The 24,000-nt window shown below is 33.3% G+C and overlaps 2 protein-coding genes across 8 annotated transcripts in view; one reads left to right on the top strand and one right to left on the bottom strand.

The window, feature by feature from the left end:
- Atg16 (Autophagy-related 16) overlaps positions 1-24,000 on the top strand; it is a 113,754-nt gene that overhangs the window by 16,838 nt on the left and 72,916 nt on the right. The window lies entirely within an intron of this gene.
- LOC146539975 (uncharacterized) overlaps positions 1-24,000 on the bottom strand; it is a 30,896-nt gene that overhangs the window by 1,340 nt on the left and 5,556 nt on the right. Inside the window, exons 2-10 of one of the 2 annotated variants that reach the window (XM_085207990.1) lie at positions 16,153-16,195; positions 5,323-5,709; positions 4,966-5,126; positions 4,661-4,862; positions 1,605-1,699; positions 1,251-1,492; positions 724-968; positions 363-612; positions 90-260 (exon numbers count right to left, since the gene is read on the bottom strand). In XM_085207990.1, coding sequence (XP_085064116.1) covers positions 90-260; positions 363-612; positions 724-968; positions 1,251-1,492; positions 1,605-1,699; positions 4,661-4,862; positions 4,966-5,126; positions 5,323-5,702 — 1,746 coding nt within the window. In that variant the 5' untranslated portion in view covers positions 5,703-5,709; positions 16,153-16,195. The remainder of the gene's footprint in view (positions 1-89; positions 261-362; positions 613-723; positions 969-1,250; positions 1,493-1,604; positions 1,700-4,660; positions 4,863-4,965; positions 5,127-5,322; positions 5,710-16,152; positions 16,196-24,000) is intronic. The other variant, XM_085207991.1, reaches the window with a different exon arrangement.

The raw sequence follows: 24,000 nt of genomic DNA, 5'->3' as shown, positions 1-24,000 counted from the left end.
TTTAAATTTAATAAAATGATCCACATGTTCAAGTGACTTTAATTTCGAATTAATAATATATACCGATAATTTCGGTGATGATTGATTACCTTTCCACTAAATGTTGATTTATACAAAGGTCCCATAATGAAATGATCAGTTGGACAACCGCGACTATCGATGAGAGTGATTTCACTAGAGTCGACACCATCCATGGCAACAAGTTCTCGGACGAAAATTTCGAAAGGTGAATTTTGATCCATAATTTCAAATCGTAGAGCCTGTATAAATATAAATATATAAATTATAAAATCCATCTGGTGGGTTTGTAGAATATAAATGAAAACTTCGTTACTTTGCAATAATAATATAAAAAAAATTACCAATGGATCTCCAACTTCAGCAGAAGCAATAGTGTCATCACCACTCCTGTCTGTAATTCTCATAGCAACATTAGGTGAATCTACAATAACTTCCTCTGAAATTCCTGTCTGAATGTCACCAGTAATTCCGAGATCCACTTCATTTGCGACCGTTTTGTTTGTCAAGTCATATTGACAGGTAACTGCTAATCCAAGATCAGAAGATGTTACTATAGTGTCATGATGTTGAATGACCACGTCATTCAAATACCTGTTGAAAATATTGTTGTTCATTTATTTTATAAAATAAGAAATAATTATTAAAAAATACATACATAAAATAAAATAAAATAAATACTGTTAAAATTAATAAATGTATTACCTGCCAAGACCGTTTTGTTTTACGTTGCATTCAATGTTATTATAACCCATATGCAATTCGAATTCCAAACTTTGTTTTACATCTACCACACAGGAGTTAGGGCTACCCTTTGCATATATTTTACCATCAAATAATTTGGAAGTTTGAATACGAGCTACCATGTCGCCTGCGCGACAGTCGATAGATACATTGTAACACGAGGACAATTCGTAAGTTGCCGCTTCGGGTACTTCCAAATAAGGATCCTAATAAAAAAAATGTTTAAAATTTACTAAATGGTATTAAAAGTAAGGCTAAGGAATTTAGTTTAAGATTCCGTTATTTATATCCCTAAATTACTGTTATCAGTTAATAATCAGTATTAGCAATACAACGTAAAACTCTAAAAATTAAAAAAAAATTATCAAAGAGAAATTTCATTGAAACGGACTCTTATTGAATTTGTAAATAAAAGTAACTAAAATAATAGAAAAAACATGTCGATTCTTCATAATACATAAATTTCCAAGTAATTTTTAAATGTGTACCTGTATATCTGCGAGGGTAGCTTTCGAATGATGAGACAAACGACAAACGTGATCACCAGTATCTCCATGATCGTAGGAATGGCAGCGGAAAGGTGAATTGAGACATAACTCTCTGCACTCTTCTACTGTTTGGACATCCTGATATACAGAATCAACAGTCTTTAGAATTCTGCCGCTCATTTTCTTAAACTCACATAACTTGGTTGGCTCTTCCACACAATTGTTCTCCAGATAGTCGGTATCTGAACGAAATTTAATGATTGTGAATAAAAAATATTATACTAAAGCATGTTTCATTCAATAATGATTTTTTCATTAAATAATGATTTATAAAAAAATATATGACTATTTTACCTTCATTTGGCTGGAAAGAACTAGTACCAGCCAATGTGATACGGTCCATGTTCGACAGAACGCATTCACCCGTTTTATTGTTATAGTTCGCCGATCTGCAACAATGTGTGCACATTTTAATAGCTGCGGCGGGTTTATTTAACTTGTGTGAACTTTCTCAAGATATGCCTCAGTGATAAGTGGCCTTGCTCTTTTAAGATTAAACGTTAAGGTCCTCATTAAAAATGGATTGCGTGGTTTATTGTAGATTAACGCAAAGCTGAAGATTGCGACTAAATATTTATTTAAATTACTCCATGTGACCATTTCACTTTATTTATATTCTTTAAAATAAATCCACTGGAGACTATAATTATGTAGACTTTACCTTTACATTGTTAAAGATTCGTAGAGGAATAAATTCTAGTATAAATTCCATTGCTCGCAAAGTAAAAAGGAAAGCAAAGGTTATGTATGGAGCCGTTTTATTACTGGTCCGTATCAGACATTTGTTATGTAAGTTTGACCCCGAGCCCTTTATTACTTTATAGTGACCACCCGTGTAAAGACAGTATTATCTTTGTTCATCTCGGTCAATATTTTCTATTGATATACTATCGGCTCCGATCAGATGACCCTAAGCTTTCTTGTTTATGGGTGCGGCTTTTAACTTATGTCCAGGGAGATGTGGTAATTTAGTGTGTTCTATGTATTAAATAACAATAGAATATATTGTACGTCAGAAGATATGAATTTTGAAATACATTTAGTAAATGTTAGATATGGTTTAAGATTTAGTACTTTTGTTTCATATAGCAGTGTAGGCAGAGAATCTAATAGAAAGACACTCTGTTCTTCACTTTCCGCCAATTTTTGAGGCATTGCAGAACTCTACGCCGCGCTTTGCCTTGATCCCAGAGAGAAGAGATGAAAATATTAATAAGTAATAATACGTTCGTACGAATCTCACGTTCTCACGAGTCCAAACCACAACCGTCGTACTTACAGTCAAACTCTAGCGCCACTGTGCCACTATAGCTGTAATCGCACTTATACTACCATATTGTTGATTATACGTTTATTATAAGATTTAAGCTAAATCTAGTTCTAATTACAATTAATTTTATCGTACAGCATCCTAACTAGGTACATTAGACAGATTATAGTTAATTGTCTCTATTAGTACAATATTAAACCACCATTGTGTATAGTCGGGTAAAAATTCAGAACTATTCAGTTGCAAAGATACAATAATAATAATAATTAATATTGCATAACGTTTATTAAAGGAATAATAGTCGCTCTAAGTTCATAATCCCTAAGTCCGTACACTAAAACACGATGGTGACATTTAAGGATAAATTTCTCCTACAGCCAGCGACATTCAATGGGCCCCGAAGAGCAATGTGTGCCTTATCGGTTATTGTATCGTGAAAGTAGGAAGCGATAGGGCAGCCCGCTCCCACACCGCGCATCGCCAAGGCTATGTGGAATATTTGCCAAATGTCGTGACTGCTTGAGATCGCGATTTGCGACGCCCAAGGAAAGTCTGTGCTAGCTTCAATGAAGATGCGATTTGTGAACCGCTACCTTTCTGGCTTTCGAACTTTGCTCTACTGTGAAGTATTTGTGTATCGTGGCAAATTTTAATTGGCTTCATCAATAAAATGGTTATCATAAGCTTCGTGTGTCAGAATTTCATCGTAAAATGTAAATTAAACTATCGTCCCAAAGTTTATGCGAAAAATTGGGCCAATTAATAAATATGATAATATAATTGGGTTTGTTTTGTTAATTATTTGTAAAAAAACTGAATTTATGTTTCTTCTTGCAATTTAAATAATAGTTTTACAAAATTAAAAACGTGCTACTTGGTCTACTATTTTTCGTATCTATGAAGCTTAAACGTGTTTTGTATAAATTATGTAATTGGCGTTTAATAGCATGTCATGAACTTATGTTTATTTGAGTAGAAAAAATCAGAAAATCTAAATTATACATTGTATTCAAATCAATGAAATCTTTAAATCATAATTCGATTTTATATGATTCTAACTGCATCCAGATTGGGTTACAGTAAAACATTAATTTTATTGCGAAAACATAAATTATTCCTTTAACAGAAAATAAAAGTTTTACTTAAAAGTATTATACGCCATTACTGTGTCTTACTAAGAATTAAATAAAAAGTCTAAACGTTTATCTTGATGGAACGCTACCATATAGAGAATACAGCAAAAACGTATTAAAAAGTCCTATTAAGTCTGAAACCTAGAAAAAGCTTAAGTTTTTATACATCGTGTTTTACTTGATATATTATTTCTTATTTCAAAAGATAACCTTTTTAATGTAATACATTCACAACTATAGTGTTATTTTTAACCCTATCCTGTTAGTTCGATGTATTTTTTTTATTATCAAGAATAACTTTAAAAGTTAGATAATAAATTTAATTTTAGTCGTATAAAAATAACTTAATATTTTATTATAAAAAGTGCTCAATTTAAGTTTTTAGTATTTGTTTATACATCTATTCGAGCGGCAGATATACTAATTGTCGCGTACCACTAATACCAAAGCACTAAAGTTATCTAATACCGAGATCAAATATATAAGATAGCAAATCTAAAGCAGTTAAGCAAGATAATGCCAAGTAAAGTCACCGGTTTATTACACTCTGAAGTGAATCAGAATTATATTCAACATAGCGTATAATATTAATTCTAACAATCTTGATATCTCTTGCTTCCTTATCGGTGAAATAAACAAATAACAGTATACGAATGAAGATGTTATGACCTTTTCTATACATTGCAACTGCATTCTCCACAATAAACGGACACCATTTCAATGAGATCTTACCACTTCCTTCTATTGTGGTGTGGAAATAAATTCTTACTAACCAATTTGAATTCCTATTCAATGTTTATTCAATGTTTGCTGTTGGACATTCGAAAATAAATGCAATTTCATTTAACAAAAGCTGTATAGTATTTATGACGTTCTTCACAAGCCGAAGCTTGCTTGATTAGAAAATATAATATATTTAATTTAATTTTAAATAGAAAATAGCTTACCTGCAAACAAATTCATTTTCTCCGAGACAAAGGTCAAGGCACATCTGTCTTGATTCCACGCTATGGGTCCTTTTACCGAATCCTTTAAGGTTGTATCCGCGAACGCGGTCGAAGCACCATGCACGTTCACACGGTTTCACTCCCAAACAAGACTTTTGAGCGTAAATCGTGAACACCGGGAATTGAGATTTGGTCAGCGCTCCTACAAAACATGAATATCGTAATGAACATCCAAAACTGGTTAAATATTTATATTATATTGAAAATACAGATGCACACTTCAAAAGTGACTTGATAAAACCCACCTGGTAACTGGTCGGCGTCAGAACTAAAAAGTACGCATAATCCCGTCTCGTAGTTAACCGCGCGGCAGGTATCGTTGGCTTGGCATTGCTCGAGGCAATCGGTGAGCATTAGCGTGCCAGGAATGTCGTCCAGAATGTGTGAAGGTGCCGAAAATACGTACCTAATAAATAGATAAGCATTGTGCTTTAGTAAAAAAATAATTTATAAAGTCAACGACAAGTTCTAAAATCTCTAAATGTGGTGTTGTTATTTTCGATTTCCAAAGATTCTGCATATAAATAAAATGCTCTTTTTCTGCATTACTGACTTATTGAATTATTAACTTGCTAATTACTATGAAAGTAACAAAGGCTTACCCTGTGACAAGTTCAAATCCGATTTTTTCTGGATCACATTCTTCAAGAGAATTTGCTGGAGCAGACGGAGCTGATATTCCACTAGGAGCTGATGGTGGTATGCCTTCTGCAGCTGTTTCAGGTGCTGACACTGGCTCATCTTGATCTTCGGGAACAGATTTTGAAGGTAGTGGAGCTCCGGGATTTGTATATTCTTCGGGAGCAGCCACAACAGCAGGCTCACCTGACGCAGATTCTACTGCCAAATTATCTTGAGGAGGAGCTTCTGCTGCTGATCTTAGGGTTCCTTCAAATTTTTTAGCCGCTTCTACGGCATACGCCATTATTATGACACTTAGTATTATTCGCATCGTGGCTTGGGATAAAGGTCGGGGCAACATTATTTATCTGAAACAAATAGAACAACATTTTTTTAAGAAATCTCTTTTAACCATTATATTTTATTACCTAATAAAACTCTAGTGGTCGATTAAAATATTGAAATTTTATTCTCACGAAAGAATATAAATGCTTTAGGTCATTATGCTAGGGCGTTAACTTTGTAACGACTTAAATTATAAACTTGACTTCATCATTATAAACCAAATTATGAAAATAATCGTGATAAGAAGTTTCATTACGAATTAGCATTTATTGAATATTATAGGATGAGTTTATTTCTAATCCCAGAAAACATTATTCTGTCAATTAATATCTATAGAAAGAAGTTAATGAAGAAGATAATATTTGACTACAATTCAGAACTATAAATCTTAATTGTTTGTGATATTAGTTCACATTCTAAGAGCAATAACCCCATGACTTCTATTTAGAAGAACGATCAACATTCAAACCATATTAGCTTCTAAATAGTTTTTTATCGATATTGCCAACAATATACTGGTAGATGGTAGCAGCATTACGTTACGCTCACGTTTCGTATACAATGTTCGTAACGGTCCTTGTCTCATCGTTGTCCACTTCCACTTCGTAGTCAACGGTATAACTTATACCAATTTTATTTTAAAAATATATAAGCTGACGCCGACAAATAAATTGTATATTGTTAGTATTGAACGACGTCCATCCAACACTTAAATTTCTTTTTGCTGCAATAACTGCTATTGTATCGCCTCTAACACAGCTTATTTAATACTCATTCTAAAAATAGATTTACTGGTTTCTTTAATATAATTTTGTATTCCAAAAAAAACCTTTGAAACTTTTCTTGGTTTTTCATAAATGCTTGTTATATTTCTTATTATTTACTACATATTCTTATAAAAATAGAGTATTCAAATTAATTATTATTCTTACCGTGAAAAAACGACAAAATATATTGATGATCATGTTTTATTAATAATAACATTGTTAATAATGAAAATCTTAATATCTTTTCGTCAAGGCATCATATACTCTATATTTAATAGGTCCAAGACAACGTTCACAACGCACATGCTCCAAAAATGTAAGTTTTTATCATCCTCATCATCATCATCAACAGCCATTTTTTGTCCACTGCTGGACATAGGCCTAAAAAATTTATACATAAAATAATTTAATAAAATAATTTAATTAACTCTTAAATATTTATGCCTGTCTTTTATTTTTGCTAATTCAACTGGTAGATATTTACTTTACTATCTTACTTTTTATATTATTATTTAAGATATGTCTCAATTGTAGCTTCAATATTATAGATATTTATTAATAGAAGTATTGTTTTCTCATGTTTAATATCACTTGTTGCAAATGTGCCCAACTAGCCTCGAGCGGCGATCAGATGGGGTCAGCGCATTCAATGAGCCGGATGCCTTCAACCTGCTATTTACGTTTCACCATAGTTGTACCGGTTGGCACACTATGGATAGCGCCTTTGATTTCTTATACCTAGATCCTGATAGCATTCTTTTAATGTCATATTTCCTCATTTATTTCTTTATTTGTAAATACAAGTCATAAAAAATAAGATCAGTTAGAAGTATATAGTTAAAAGCAATAAATTTAATATAATAATTATGATCGTATCGTATTTGTAACTTATATTTAAGCAGCTTTTAAATTGCCATAGTATTTTATACAAAAGTGTGTATTGTCATATATATAACATGCTACGTTATATTTATGTATTTTTTATCCATTATATTAAAAAAATGTTAGCATTATGCACTCTTTCTGTGTATAAACCCATAATTGACAAATTTCTTCATCGTTTCTCCGCAATATTTTATTAAAGTGACCATGTATATAATAAACCATATTATTAAATGTATTAGTCCTATCTAAATCCAAGCAATAACATTGACAAGAATTACAAGTGCACTTCTTGCATTTACATTGAATGAAATTGTAATTTGTTGTGTTAGTCTCTAATGGGGCGCGGAAATCTCCTTATGAGTTGACTTGAGGCTATTGTAGCCATTGGTATTACAAGGTGGCGATAGTATCTCAGGCGTCAACGTGTCACTCTTTGTCTGCTTGTTAAAACAAACTGATTTTATACAAGGGACATAAATCAAATAAATCAGCTTCACGCTGATGCCCGCACACAGCATGATCGGTAGAGGAAACCTAGTGTTAAAACACTCCGTACCCCATTTTCCTCCGAATTGTGTAATAAGTAACAAAGCGAAGAACCCACAACCAGTTGCGTTTACGGTCATACACTTCAGCCCCTGCGCGACGACGGGTCTTAACAAGGAACATTTAAATAAATTGAAATAAAAATCTTGAAATAATAAAACTTATCCAATATGATTATATTCTTATATGGATACATTTCTATAAATGTCCATATCAAATATTATTCGATATCCACAATTCTTGACTATGCAAATTAATTAATAGCATAAAATACAATGAGCTTTCCCTGACACTCCTTGCCTAGGGTCAGTGGGTTAGACATTCAGTCGCTTCACAAATTTGCATTCGAGAGTTAATGTTTTCCGTCTAGCAAAATAGCAATATTTATTATAAATTAAACGTATAAATTGTGCTTTCATTTTAATAAAAATGTTATTTTTCTAGTTATAATTGCAATTAAAGTAATCACTTATAATTATCTTTTACGCAGTGTTAAACATCGACCGTTCGTTATATACTTTGTAATTATCTTTTATAAGCTTTATATATGTTTTTTCAAATAAAACTATATACAATAGTAATGATTTTACTATTATATATTTATCTTTGATAGTTACAAACTGCATAAACTATCAAAAATTTAAAAGGAAATATAGAAACGGTAAATGTTAATTTATAGTTTAGCATATCCTTTTAGGAAAACGAAAATCTTAACTCTACCGTTGAGTTGATTCCGAAATCCGTTGCAAACAATACGAGATGTAGGTTTTCGGTGCACAGAATCCGTCTTAAAGCGCTTTCTTTTTTGTTATGGCCTTCCATTAATAACTTTTCCCGCTTTACTATACACTATCACTATACCTATAGCATAATTTTCAAACGACGAGCTAACGTCCAATAACTACAGTCTAGCTTGGTTGATTTCACTTGAATATTATAACAAATCTAAGTAAAATCGATATTAAATAAAATTAAACACGTGTTGCTCTTAACTTCTACATCATCGTGTGAAATCCATAAGACGGAGCCACAGGCGGCGGTGCCTTTGAATGAAACGGACATCAAAACAACAGTAGAACAATTATTTTGATTGACATCGCACGCCGCACCACCTAAGGGTATATAAGACCATTGAAATACCTTTGTTTATGAATTAGCTTTAGCACTGTTCACTTTGGATGAAATAAAGCAATGAATGCTTATTTATTATTAAATTGACTCGCCGGTGCCTCGGGCCCGCTCATACATTTTCTGTAATCGGTACACTAATAATAGCCAATGGTTTATTGAAAACATTAGATATAGTTAAAACTTGTATGTGAAAGTTCAATTTAAGTAATATGGATGTTTTTTTTTGTAACAGAATTTGTAGTGATTATTTGAGTAATAATATATATATATTTTAAATTGTACACTGTCAAAATCCTATAATGTAAATGACACGGTCCGCCCGCTTGTCGGTCGCATTTGCGGCTACAGTCGTGCCATAACGGCATCGTCAATCATCTGTAATTTGATTTCTATGCTCAATTATTGCGTTCGCGGAGGTCGAAACGCGCACTCCACTTCCCACTATACGATGCCCACCACTCACATGATGTATGTGTGTACGACTGTGATTGTTTACATAAGTTTAATGACCTACGAACCGGGTCGAGCTTTGAATCGCAAACATCTGTATCGATCTGACCTCATCTGTATCGATTTTTATATATAAAACCGGAAGAATAATTGGATGACTTTCAATATAGAATAAGAAACATAAAAAATTGATACGATAATTTGTGCTTGAATCAATTTATGACTTAGGTCCATATCGATAAAATCGCTTCACTAGTGACCCCAATGTGTAATAAAGCATTTATAAAACCGTAATTGATTCGGGGTAGGGATGCACCGACAGTGTCACGTGACAGCTGTCACGAATTCTTTTGAAACAGTGACCCACGTTCGACACAGTCGTGCAACTCTATTAAAAAAAAATCCGGTACGATAAAGTTTCGTGACTTCTTGTAAATAACAACAATAAACATTGAATGCGGCTTTTCATAAATATATGGGTCCTTTAGACTATTTTGTCTGGTTATTTAAAACATCGCTACCTACGTCTGTTCTAATATCCTGCTGAAGTGCAGGAGTAATAAATATATTAAGATATCGTATGTACAAGGAAATGCAGGAGACGATATCGTGATGCAGGACCATTGAGGATGTTGAAGACTGTATTGAAAGTGGAATAGGTTAAACCGAAAGGCAGAACCAGGCAATAAGCCGACGTAAGTAGAAGACGTAATAGATATGTTTACGTTACTTCAATTGAGTACCTAATAATAACAAAAGGTCCATCTCTGCAACTTTAAATTATATTTTACAATACGACCTGCAATATTGACTAATATATGAAATAATACAAAACAATATCACGCCAGCAAAGTGCAGACACGGCGACCTCTAATGGGAGCTCATAACAACTGCGCACGCGCACCTCAGTCACGACCGCCCCAGGTGACGTCCACACACACGGCTCATATAGTAGCAATCTTTAGACAACAATCTTTATACAGACTCCTCTAACTAGATAATATCACTCGTTTATTTCCTCATCCATCATCACTCCGTCACAAGTGCCGACGGGTGCACTACTTACACCTGTATTACTTAACCGCAAAGGGGACGGCGCTAACGATGGCTTAACGACCTTCCGCGTCTTGTTAAGATTACGATCGATATATTCCTATTTATAAGGATATAAGAAAATATCTGTGGGAATATGGCCGCTGTAAAGGTTTGTCGTTATATGAACACTTATAAGAATAACTGTCCAGAAAGTGGTGCAGTAACGGTAGGTGTGACGATGTCGCGCACGAGTTAACGCTAACCCGTGCCGGTTAACATTGAAAACAGGCTTGCCGAAATATACAAAATGCATAAAATTTAATTAATCAATTATTTTTTTATTATCTAGATCGAAAAAGTTGAAATTAGAAATGTAAACTGCTTGAAAAAAAACGAAAATTTTGCTTGATTATAACAGTATAAACAAAATTATATACGCATTAAATTATTTATTAACAACAAAGGAAATCTTATTGCAATGTAAAAGTCAAATATCTAATGGGAAATCTATCTTATTCTATAACCACGAAAGTTCCACCGCCTGCAATAACGATGGAAACTTTTACGCGATAGATTCAATTTATAGGTTTAGTTCAATCTCCCACATCCACCATCATACCGCAGAAATTTCACATTGTTCTTGTACCATTTTTGAATTGATTCGTAATTTATGAAATACTTTTTCCTAAAAATCAAGATACGACAAAGCAAATGCCTCGAGAATTTGGCGGAAAGTGGGAAACGGAGTGTCTTAACACTAGGTGCATTCAACTCTTGCGGACGTCCAGGGCATTTGAACCCACAACAATCAGTCAAGCATGTGGCGTCTGCGCCGTAAGGCCGTCTAATGTTATTTTAATTAAAATAAAGTGAAATGTCTATTTCACTGCTAGAGTACGGCGTTCTGGTATGACTACACGAAATTACATAAGATATGTCGGTAGTCACTAATTGGTACAAGTAAATTCCCCCTGAGTACGGTACGCATACGACCGGTCTAGTATAACGGACCTCTAAACTCATTATCGAACAAGTAATCATCCAAAGTACCCATGAACCTCACGCTCCACACCAACTTATATTATTTATTTAATCATGTGAACGCGTCGCTTAAAAAGTATGAACTATTTGACACAACTGCTGCATACGTTTACTTTTACATCGCTATTAGAATAAGTTCTTATTTAAAATTTAAAGCCAAAATTCTTTACTGTATTTTGAAATAAAAAAATATTAAAATGAAATAAAAAATATACGACGTATTTAACACACACCCATATTAAATATCAATTAAATTGTATATACATACTTTTATTGTATAAAATTTTATTTCATCAAAAAAAAATTTTTTTAAGTTACAAAGAGATTTCTTAACATTACGATTGGAACGGGGCGGCAATAGCACCCAGCCGCCGGCAAACACGGAACCTCCTCCGCCTCCCAAACACGCTGCTATTGTTCCCTGACTCTATGGAATCCGACATGATATTCCTATATATTTGTAATTAAAATTTACTTTACGACCGACCTATTTCGCCTTTTGTAATGTTAAAATTCCACGCCATTCAAATTTATCTTACTGGCCAACTGTGTTTTATGAGCCGTTTGTTTCGCGAGTTATACCCATGGAGGCCTTTTGAAAACACATAAGCATAAATTCTAAAAAGCAATAAACTATAATCACGGGTTCATTGTCTCCTACGCTACCCGTTAGTTAAAACTTGTCAATAGAAGGTTTTGCAGGCGCTACGCAAATGCTTAGTTCTACGCTGGGTCATCTTGGTCGCATTACGCTAATATGTAATTGATTGGTTTCCTGCATACGGGAGCGGCGACGTTCCCCTGCCCTATGGATGACGCGTGCAAAAAACGCTAATGCCATAACGGTGGTATTCTTCCGGCTTCATGTGAAAACATAATCGATAATATTTAAGTTATACTGTTTGTTGACAATGGATTTGTCTATGACTTTCCAGTGTGTAATCGTAATTATTGAAAATTTCATATGCTCGCTTACAACTGCAAATTCCTATAAAATATTTAAAAGAAAGAAAGAAGCTCTTTAGCGATTCCTAGAGTCCCGGTAGTAAAAGTATGTATATCGCACCACAAAAATTGATAAAATTGACAAAAAATCATTTAACTTTTACCTTTTCCTGTACCATACTTTCGTATCAATACTAAATATAATTTATTAATAAATACCTACTGTTAAAATACACAGGTATGTATAAAGACTAAATAAATAAATAATATATGTATAATTAGCAAAAGAAACACCTTAATAGATATGTAAATAGATATGTACGTATAAGTGAGGCATCGAAAGTGTTTATATTGAAAGGCTACACGCATATTAATTAGCGTCGGGTCATCTGACGTCTACCGTTATCGACAATAGCGAGAGCTCGGCTTGTTTTTGAGCACATCATATCGCGAATCATCGTGATGTGGTGATATTGTACGTTCAAAGTAGGTAACAATTTCCGGTGGTCACTTCATTCACTTCACTTCACTTTAATACCATTAATAACCATAACCATTGATTTTTAAATATGCAAAACGCGAATAAAAATGCAAAACACTTTTACCCACTAACACGTATTTTTAGTGTCAATCGATTACGTTATATTCAGAATTTTAAAGTTTTTTTAGTGTCTTAGTGTCACGATAGTTTACCGGAACAGGCTCGCACGTATTTTAAGTGGAGCGATGTATTGCGGCCGCACGGTGAGACGCGAAACGATGCCGGCGCGCGAATCCCGTTGGGACGGACACCATTAACGCCCACCGTACCAACGCACGCGTATAAAAACCGACCTCGCTCAGATGTCGCTCAACGATAACATTGGATGGACGGTTGACAATGACACCTTGTTCGTTGTTACTCGGGGGGGCTATCTCTTTCGGATCGAAGTGTGTATGGGGGTGTTATTGTAGGTGCATTATTATGTGTTTTATATATGCAATGGTCATAGCTCCCCAAACTTCTCTTTTCTATAAATATAAGAAATATTTATATCTATTATATTCATATCAAATACAATAGTTGCTTTTGAAACTTAAGTGCTTACTCTTCTCATTAAAAAGCTTATGTAAAATGAACATTTTTTTTACATTATTATCGTTATTTTGAAAAATGTTGGTTCGTAGGTATGCGTAGCACGTCAAGAATTACAAGATTTTATTCGCAGCTGTCGACATAAATTTTTCTTATGTCCGTTAATATAATTTACACAACATTATAGCCGCTAAGCTTACTGACCGTTTTAATTACCATGAGTTAGTCAGACACTTGTAATTGGTTTACATTATTTTTTTTAAGCTTCACACTGTATCCACGCAACTTGGCAGGGTAGACAGACACTCCGTTCCGCCAGACCCTGAAGGCAGTAGCGGGACTCAACGCCGCGCTTTGCCTCGTTACCAGAGCGAAAAAATATTATTTTTTAAATATTTAATGTCCTTCAGTGGGAATCGAACCCACAACCTGTCGCGCGTACAGTCGCATGCTTGTTTCTGAATCGTCAAAAACGTCAGGCCTAAATATGTTATTATAATTTACATATTTCATTAAAGCTAACTAGAAGCTTTTTTTTTACATAATTAAAAATATTCTCTAATTAGTTAGAATGTTTTTATGTTTAACGTAAATGAAACTTTTGATAGCATTAAATAATTACATAGAGCATTAAGTTTCACAAACCAAGGTAATCACTTACATACGACACTTTCAAGTAATCTATTGCGAAGCTTCTATCATTTTACTACACTTTTAGAATAATGGAATAAATTTAAATTTGTACATTTATACGAATTTATATTATTTGTATTTATATATTTTTCGAACATTCTTAATTATTAAAATTCTACAATCATAAGTTTATAATAAAACATCGTTATAACTCCAACGTGACTGTATATTGGTAATGATTAAATGATTACATACGCGCGTTTCCAATGCAAATGTATATGGAATAAAAAGGTGTAATAAATAGCATTGTCGGTTTACCTTTGCATTTACTGTGACTTACACAGAGATTGCTTCTCACATGTTTTACACCTCAGGGCCTACAATGTTCAGACGTTTCCTGTATTACTGTGTATATCTATTCTTAACGGTTGCTAAATTAACATAAATTCTATTTAGATGAAAATCGTTCCTTGATCAGTTCAAAGCAATCAGGAAACAATATATTGAGTGATCGAATGCACTGGCAATCTCGATACCTCCATGGATAAACCATCTAGATCCTCATCTGTGCACACCTGTTTATATAACGAGAAATATCTTATTGATCCTTTGCCCGAAGCCCCATTGCTATCTTATCTTATTGCTCATTTCCGTATTATACTTATTCATTATGCAACAATACTGCAGCTATACATGATAAATAGATCTAGATGCGCGTATGCAAATTTATTTTTCACAATTGATACCAATAGGTTAAAGTTTTACGTTTTTATTTAAAAAAATTAACTATTAAAGTTGCCAATTTGTAAAATGATTTGTTTTATATTATTTATTAACCTTATAAAAAATTTGAAGTCTTCTCTGTTAAATATTTATAAAACTAGCAGATTCTGTCGATAACGTTTAAATAAATGACATTTCAGTGACGTGTGACAATGACGTGACAGAGTGACTATACTCTCTCACGTTAAAGCGTGAAGGGTTGCTTTTTTAACTCTAAGTAAATAAGTTTAAGTATACAATGAGAGTATCTTTTTAATTACTAGTGGCAACATTATTGAACAGTGATAGAAGAAGAGACAATTTTTTTTTATTTCCTTATAAAAGTGCAAAGAACTGAAGTTTGCATTCTCTTGGTATTTAGCAATCTGTTGATTCCTGGAAGGCCCTTATATTTACGGTTCTTGTATTACAGTTTAAGAATGTACCTCAGTGAATACTTAACAATTTGGTGCAACTTGATATTTTTTTGTATTCACATGAGAATTATAACTGTTATTACTTTTTAATACTGTCACTTATAAACACTTACACAAAATAGTAGACACAATTCTATTTCACGAAAGAAGACTATATATATCATATTTTTCTGGATGGAAAAGCTACTCAGAACTCTTATTGTTTACAGCTGAAGATATCGAAACTTTAAAATTAAAACTAATCTAACATTATCTAATGATAATTTGAATGATTTATTTTTTCTAAATTTAATAATTTTATTTGTTAAGCTTTTTTACAGGTCCCGTTTGTTTGTCTTCCTCTGTTAAACAAAAAAATAAGTATTTTGGTATTACAATAGGAAGTACATCATTAATCATGTTATGTAGCGTGGATTTTGGGAGTTGCGAGTCACTACGCACGCACTACCAGAAAATCTAACTGTATCTGTCTCTTATGTTTACACATCGCTGACTTTAAGGTCATTATTCGTTTGAGTCATTTAAGATAATTTGACACTACTTTTTTGTTATTGGAGCAATTTACCGTACAGAACCAACATAACTGATATATTCGTAATAGTTTTAATATTTTTTTGGTATTTTATATTATATAATTTTATTTGACCTAAAAATCAAATGAAGAGAATTACTTAATAACAAAAAAGATCTAAAGAAAATATATATAGAATCTTTATTTGTATTTTTAAATTCCGAAATGATAAAAATGAGTTTACTGACCTTAAGCTCTAGAAACGTTAGCCGCGAATCACTGCCGTAAATCCTGAAGAATAAAAGAAACTGTTAATGAAAACGTTACTAAGCACAATAAAACATTAATTAATATATAGTAAAACATAACATAGATTTACTATTTCTTTTAGCTGCACACAGTATCCCGTTCATAGCATAGTACTTGGGAACCTAGTAGACACTGTTCCTGTTCGTTCCCCACTTTCCGCCAAATTACAGTTTACTAATATGTCGAAATTAACATTAAGATTGTTTAATATGCAGATCTTTTGTGAGAAAAGAAATGTCTCATTTACATGTAACTGTTTCGGTCCAACGGCTCATTCCGTACGACATCTGAATTAAGAAGTTTTAGAAAGGTCAAACAATTCTAGGGCCAACATTATTTGGTATTCTGAAGAAAACTAGCTTTGGGTTATATACCGTACAATCTTTGGCTATGTTTTTTTCGAGAAATTTATTATTTCGATTTTAAATGTGTGACAGATCCCTTTTTTATGAATTAATTTTAAGATGTATTATCAAAGTTATCATAATCTGTCCATGAATATCAACATATTTATAACTCAATAAATACCTGTATTTTACGCTATATGCAATTTATGTTATCAAATAAATTTTATTTCTAAAAGATTTTTATTAAAATATTGAAAATATTATAAATTTCTTGTAAATATAAAAATATTGTTATAGTATAAATTAAATTTAAATACCACACTATGGTGCACATGCTCCCTTGAAGTAAGTGTCGAGGGAATTTCGTACTTTGAAGGTCTTCTTAACACTATACCAAGGAAAACAAACTAGTAGTTGTAAGCGCGGTCATGCCGCCCGCACCCCATCCGTCAATGTCACCGTGATGCCGGTCAATATTCTCACGTGAGCAATACGAGGAAGTGTTTTTATCGCCATTACGTTAAGAAGCCATTACTGAAGACGCCTCACATCGGCTCTTCCGATGTTAGCAATGTTTTAGAGTAGTCTAATCTAGACTGTAAATTTGCTATAGATAGCGGCTGCCGAGCTAGAACATGCGTGCTTGAGCGCTGATGCTTCCCCTTATCTGGGAATTATCAGAAGTAATGAACTGTTTACACATTTTCATTATTTATAATGTTTCTTCTACATAAATATAATGATAGGATCTACTTTTCCTTTATCCTTGAACGCAACTTAAAGGCAGATGGGGTCGTTAACCTGTTAATATTGACTCATTTGGAGCATCGCGCCTAAGTAAATTGACTACAAATTTTTACCGTCAGAAGTTAATAGACGCTATGCGAACGTTTCGATTTTTACATTATAGTTTACTATATTAATAACGAGCTTCACGCTGTTTCCCGCACACAGCAGGGTAAGCAGAGGGAACATAGTGTAGTGTTAAGACATTTCACATTATACTATGTTAATACATTATATTATACTAGAAAGACGTAAATTTTATCAACTATATATCAACACGTTCATACCGATGTCGCCCCCACGCGGCGCCAGCTTATCAAACTACTAGCTCGATATCATTGTTTCTATCGATGACTTGTTGACAACCATAATAACTTCAAAGTTTACACCAAGCTACCGCTGCTGTGTATTTAAGACTACAGAAATGTTCATAGATCCTAAACAATAGTGATATAAATATACTTTTGTTTAGAAACGACTTATACAAATATATTATTTTAAAAGTTATCATTAAGCACATTTTAGTCCTATTAGGTTGGATAAATTTTTGCTCATACTTAATCGAAGCCGGGCTTCACTTCACATATTAGGGCTTGAAATTTTGTTGATAATTTAAATTTAATTAAATTAAAACGTACAACGTACATATATCCTTTTTAAATGTGAACTAGTTATATATGCTAGTTACACGAACATCTATTTTCTATAAAATAAAAAAATAAAAAATAATAATTTCCGCAAACCTAATTACAAAAATAATAAAATTGTGACAAAATAATATAAGAATGTCGAGTACAGCTAGTTTTCACCGCCGCAAACCGTGAAATCTGATTCAAGACTCCTGCTATTGAATTAACTGCGAAGCCAGCAAGTGACCCAAAGCTTTTTTTACTATATTTTATGTTGTTTTATTTCATTTTTCGCTCAGTTTTCATAATTTGGAACGACTCCGTAAAATATAGAAACAGTTACGTTTTATATAATACGAATTTATTATTATTATTACGATAAATTTCATTATTAATATTAAACACCATGAACGCTGTATGTTAAAAAAAATCCAATTTAAAAAAATATAGAAATATAAAAATGTATTCATCAAGAAGAAATTTAAATGTCTGATGTTATTATTTTCAACATAAATTTTGAATATTTATAACGGGAAATGTAAATTTTTGTCCATTATCTGCCACAGCTTCCGCTATATCGGATTACGCATTTTCAAAGCCACAAAATAAAAAATAATAGTACTCTAACAAAAAAATATCCATTGACGGTTTAGCATTCGGACAGTTGAAAATTCTCACAAACATAAATATTTGAATGGTGTCTGTCTGACTTTGTCATTGCTGATTTCACTAAGAAACTTCCTTCTATGCGACCACTATTGGTTATATTTGCCGTGTCAGTTGCTAAGTGAAACACTTAAGAGAATCTTTTATCCTCGCTAATGCGGGCCGTTTCAGCTCTTGTTCGGGATCCCACTGTGACAGCCATTATAATTCTGAGTGAATGTGAAGTGTACAAAGAAGGTATTGTGTTTTCTATAAATATTTATGAGGTAGTGACTGTTTTCTACGCACGTGAACTTGGGGATACGCACGATACGGCCGGCCTAATTGAATATTTCGAAGATATAATTTTGAAACTTTAGCATGTTTAACGTATTATTTCATCTTTTATTAACAAATTTTTGGGACGTTCGTTCTGATGAAATCACGACAAATAGGCTAGTGACCCATCTTCTTAGGGAGTTCAGCTTAAAGTTATATAACGATAAATACTGGTACGATGGTAATCCTACTTTCTCTTAACTAGTTTCTTAAGGCCACTACAAGAAAGTAAAACCCCGCTATGTTGGCGCTCGATGGTTTGCCTCGTGTCCTGTTGACATACAAATTGCCGTGATAAATTATTCTGGGAGGCTGAACGATCACGTTTTTTTTTTCAATCTGTAATTTTAACGTCATGAACTATGACTAAACATTGATAAATTCTTTGATCAATTGTATTTCTTTTTTTTTTTTGGAAATATCATAAAAATCTAATTATAGCTGGTCTCCATTATTTGACTATGTTTTAAAACAATTAACACCTGCCGTAAAAGTCTTTCGTCCATTTCTCTGTAGTATAATTTAGAAATGCTCATATTGATCTTAAAATTATATTAAAATATATTAAATATCAGGGTTAAGAATGTACAAAATATATTGAAAGCTGCTAATTCAACGTTTACCAAGCAGTATAAAGCGTATCGACCTCAATTTACACATAACTTGTCCTCTGTATGTGGAACGCGGGAACAATTGTGTCAGTGTGGCTACTATTTATCTTTCCTCCTGCCTGCCCTTTGACCGCTGCACTTAAAGACTACAACTTTTAGAAATTACAAAAAAGTTGCAATCTTAAATTTATATTTTTGTATTATATAGGCATATATGTCAATAAAATATAAGATTTGTAAGATACATATATATAAATTGAAGTAAACTATAATTCTCCTATTTTGCTGAAGTCTAAAATAAATTTACTTTTCATAGCTATAAATTGTTTTGTTTTAGTGTTTCTAGATTTATAGCTGAGTTTTCCAGCAGGTACAGCAGGCAGGTAAGCAATATACATCAAAGCTACGGAAACAAAAGGTTTAACTGCAACATAAAATCCGCTAACACGTATTTTCTTCAACTGGATAGTAAAGTTTGACACACTTTTAAGAGGTTTCGCATGAGACGACGTCGACGACATCACGTTTCCCATGTTAAGAGTTGTTTATAGAAGTCATGATGGTGACCTTAACATTGTATTTTACGATTGTCTCGTCAGTGGTCCAAGCCATTGACATTTCAATAGAAAAGGTGAGCGGGGGTCGTAACGTGAGGTGGAACACGACGTACGTTGCGGCACAGCAGACCTGGCACTATCACTATCGATATTTACCAATTGTGTATTAAAAGTAAAGTAAATGTGTTCTCCAAATTTAGAACTTGGCCGGTTTAAGACCTAAAGTTAATCTAAGAAAATCAAAGAAATTACTTGAAAGATAGTTTAATTTGGCAATAAGTTTACGGAAGCCAACCGTTGGTGCCTACTGACTAAAATTTGCATCGGAACATTTTCTAGTCGTTACGTCGATTGTAAGTACTCACGATTTAACGCTGGTATTAATGCATTATTCAAAGGGGTTTTCATTAGGCTGTCGCTATCGGTGCTGAGAATCGCGCTCTCGTTAAAATGTACGGATGGCATGTCAGCAGCTCGTATTAGGTTACTGTTAAGGCGTACACTTATTTAGAATAATTGAAATTCATTTTTTATATTTCTATGCCAAAAAAAACCGGCTAAGAGCGAATTGGTCTCGCCCACCGAGCGTTCCGTGCCAAGTCCATGATTGTCGGTCAAAGGAAAGTACAGATAATAAATATTGATGAATTTAAGTATATACAGAACCAAACAACAAAAATGATTTAACAGACGAAAGACTGACAGACGGGACAATCCTATAAGGATTCCATTTTCTTCTTTTAAGCTCCTTTTTATCTCCAAAAATAGTACATTTTGAAATGATCACAAGTTCCAAATATATACTAGCAGTAGAAAAATATTACGTAACAATCGTAATATATATTTCTTACTTTAAATATACCAAAAGAAATGTACTCCTGTATACCTGCCTTAACGTAATTAGCAAAGTAAATAGCTTCATTACCGAGCTTGCTTAAAGATAAACCAGTTCAAGGAAACTTGTGTGGTACGGTCAGATCGACAGGTTTTATCAACACGCACTCGGGCCTCGCGGATACATACGCTTTACTTTCTACAATAATGAGTACACACTTCCCCTTGCACTGCCTGGCCCAATTTATCTTGTTTTTTTTAAACGATGAAATAAATGAAACGTTCTACTAACCGTAATTAATTATCGCACTTGAAATACTTTTTTTTTACTGCTGTCAAAAATAACTTTTCAAATTTTATATATTTTTTTTAACGCTTGTAACAGATGTTGGCTGTATATTAAAATCGGTTTACTTAATTGTACATGGCGAGATCACTCACGCATCGTACGTAGTTTCGACATAACTAGATAACAGCGTGGGTTTCAACTATTATTGGATGCATTTCCAATTAACTGGCCGTTTCTGATGCTGATATTGCCCGTCAGAAAAACCATTAAGAAACTTAGATTAGACCCGGTCGTTTCATCTTGATTCGAAATGACGACTGTCATATGTGAAATAAACACCCACGCCCCTAATACTGTTCCAATCGCTATTGAACATCTTACCTATGCATATTATTATCGTAAACTTAAGATTATGACATTTATATTATGTATTGCTATTGAAAAGCTTATTGATTATTAGTTTTTTTGTTACTCACCTAAGGTGGTTGTTTGCCGAAAAAAATCAGCTTCACGCTGTATCCCGCATATTGCGGGATAGGCAGAGAGAACCGAGTCTCAAGACAAGTTTTCGAGGCATTGCGAGCCGAGCTTTTCCCTTGGTACCAGAGCGAATGAAAATATGAATAAATAATAATTCAATCCCCCTAGTGGGAATCAAACCCACAACCATCTCGTTGTGCCCATTCGCCACGGCGGCCTTTATCAAGTTTATTTGATATTTTCGAATTTGCTATACAATATAAAACATCAATTTTCGACTGCATATCATATGCCAAAAAGAAAATTACAAACCTACAGATCCTAGAGCAGTGTTTCACTGCGACACTAATGTAAACAATGAGTTACGCTGACCGGGTTAACCTTGAATAGCCAACGTGTGAGGAGTTTCGCCGAGGAAAAATATGCCATTGATGCAGGCAAGTGGCGTGCGTGCGCCGGATAACGGTCGCCGCGGACCGAATAAGTGGTTAGGCGTTGTACGTAGAATGGTAATGTTTGATCTTGTTGACGTCCGATTCTTAAACGTTTGACACATATCTATCTATCTATATCTATCTATATTACACTTTCTGGGGTAAGAATTTTGATGGTGGAAAGTAAGAGTTTGTGTGAAGTAACGGATTGATATTTAACAGTTTTTTTAATGGTAATATTAAGTATAGAATATAATAACTTATCTATCTTACAATAGATTTATTAATAAAGGAGTATTTATTGTATAAATTTATTAATAGGAAACCGGAAATCCGAGTACGCCGTAGGCTATCTACGTACGAGACGCGTGTTCGAGTGAGCGCATTTTGTGATTACGATCACGTTTAATATATCTATATGTATAATCTACTGTCATCTTTTTAATTTTTTTTTGCGTTTTAAAAACAAATGAGAATAAAACAGTGGAATATTTTCTTTTGATTTTTTTAAAGATATGTGAGATTTTCAAAAAGTAACTTTCCATTTAAAAAAATATTTTCGACAAAATACATTATTCATTTAATTAAAAACAATAATATTAAATGTAATCATCGTAATAGAAATGTAAAATAATCACATAGTGTCATTCGTATTTACATTAGTATAAAGCTATCTTACTCTATAGTTAAGCGAAGTAGACTAAGAAAAAGTAAGTTAAAAATCTAATAAGTGCTTGTGGCAATGTGATTATACTTATTTTGTTTTAGTTTTTTAAATGAAGAAGAAAGCTGCTACGCTTGTAAATGAACGTGAAGCAACCCCGCATTACCTTAATAGGTCCGAACCACATTTCAATTTCTTAGACTTTGAAAAAAAGGGTAATATTTATTGTCAAAACAAAGTTTAGTTATGGTTCGAATATAATTTAATATGGACTGTGTAATTGGGAGCCAAGCAACTACGTCGTAATTAAATCAGTTTATAGCGTGATTTTTAATAATTTAACATAATAACTATTACGTTCTTTAAAAATTACAATAAAGTCAACGTTGTTGCATCTGCAATAACCAAACCACATTGCCTTACTAATACAATTAAAAGAGCAAACATTATATTAACGCAATCGACTAGCATATATCTACTTGTTTTTAAAAATAATACATGTTTTTTTCTTTACTACATCTTTTACTAAAGCTTGTCTGGTTGTTACATAATTATAACATCCTACCATTATGAGAAGCGAATACCTGTCCCTTATGTGGACGTGTTCCTGTTCGAATGTGAACAGTGTTAATTGTAATTAGCTCGGCGGCCGCTGACTCCGTCCGATCGATGAGCTGGCTGACTAGACAAGTTGCTTGCAGTTTTACCGCTTTTACCTTCAATTATTATGTTTGGCCACTGTTTCTCAAACTATATTTTTTTATTTAGTATATTTTTATTTAAATATTTCGCTATAGCCATAGCTAGATAAGATTAGTATCTACAATATAATTAACTAAGTTAAAATGTGCTGCATCATTATCTTAATGAATTAATTCTTAGTTGAACTTTAATAGATTTTCGATTAACCCTCACGATAGGGACGTAGGTAAATTCGTTTAGCTCGGTGGCAGTATCTCTTGGGGAATCGTAACTTCTTCCCACATAATTGGCGTGTGGGCGCGGCGGTGGCATTATCCCGATCGCCGCCCACCGACGACGAAGCGACGCCTGATTAGATAGATAGGCCCTGCCTGCGACCCGTCCACACCTCCCAATGCGCTATCTGAGCAATCTACTTCGCACCACGACTCAAATGTTTACTCTAATGAGAATTCACTATATTGAAATTT

The sequence above is a fragment of the Heliconius melpomene genome, chromosome 3 (assembly GCF_056956725.1).
Source record: "Heliconius melpomene rosina isolate 202511_hmr_F chromosome 3, ASM5695672v1, whole genome shotgun sequence".
Classification (NCBI taxonomy): Eukaryota; Metazoa; Arthropoda; class Insecta; order Lepidoptera; family Nymphalidae; genus Heliconius; species Heliconius melpomene.
This window is presented reverse-complemented; position numbering and strand designations above follow the sequence as displayed.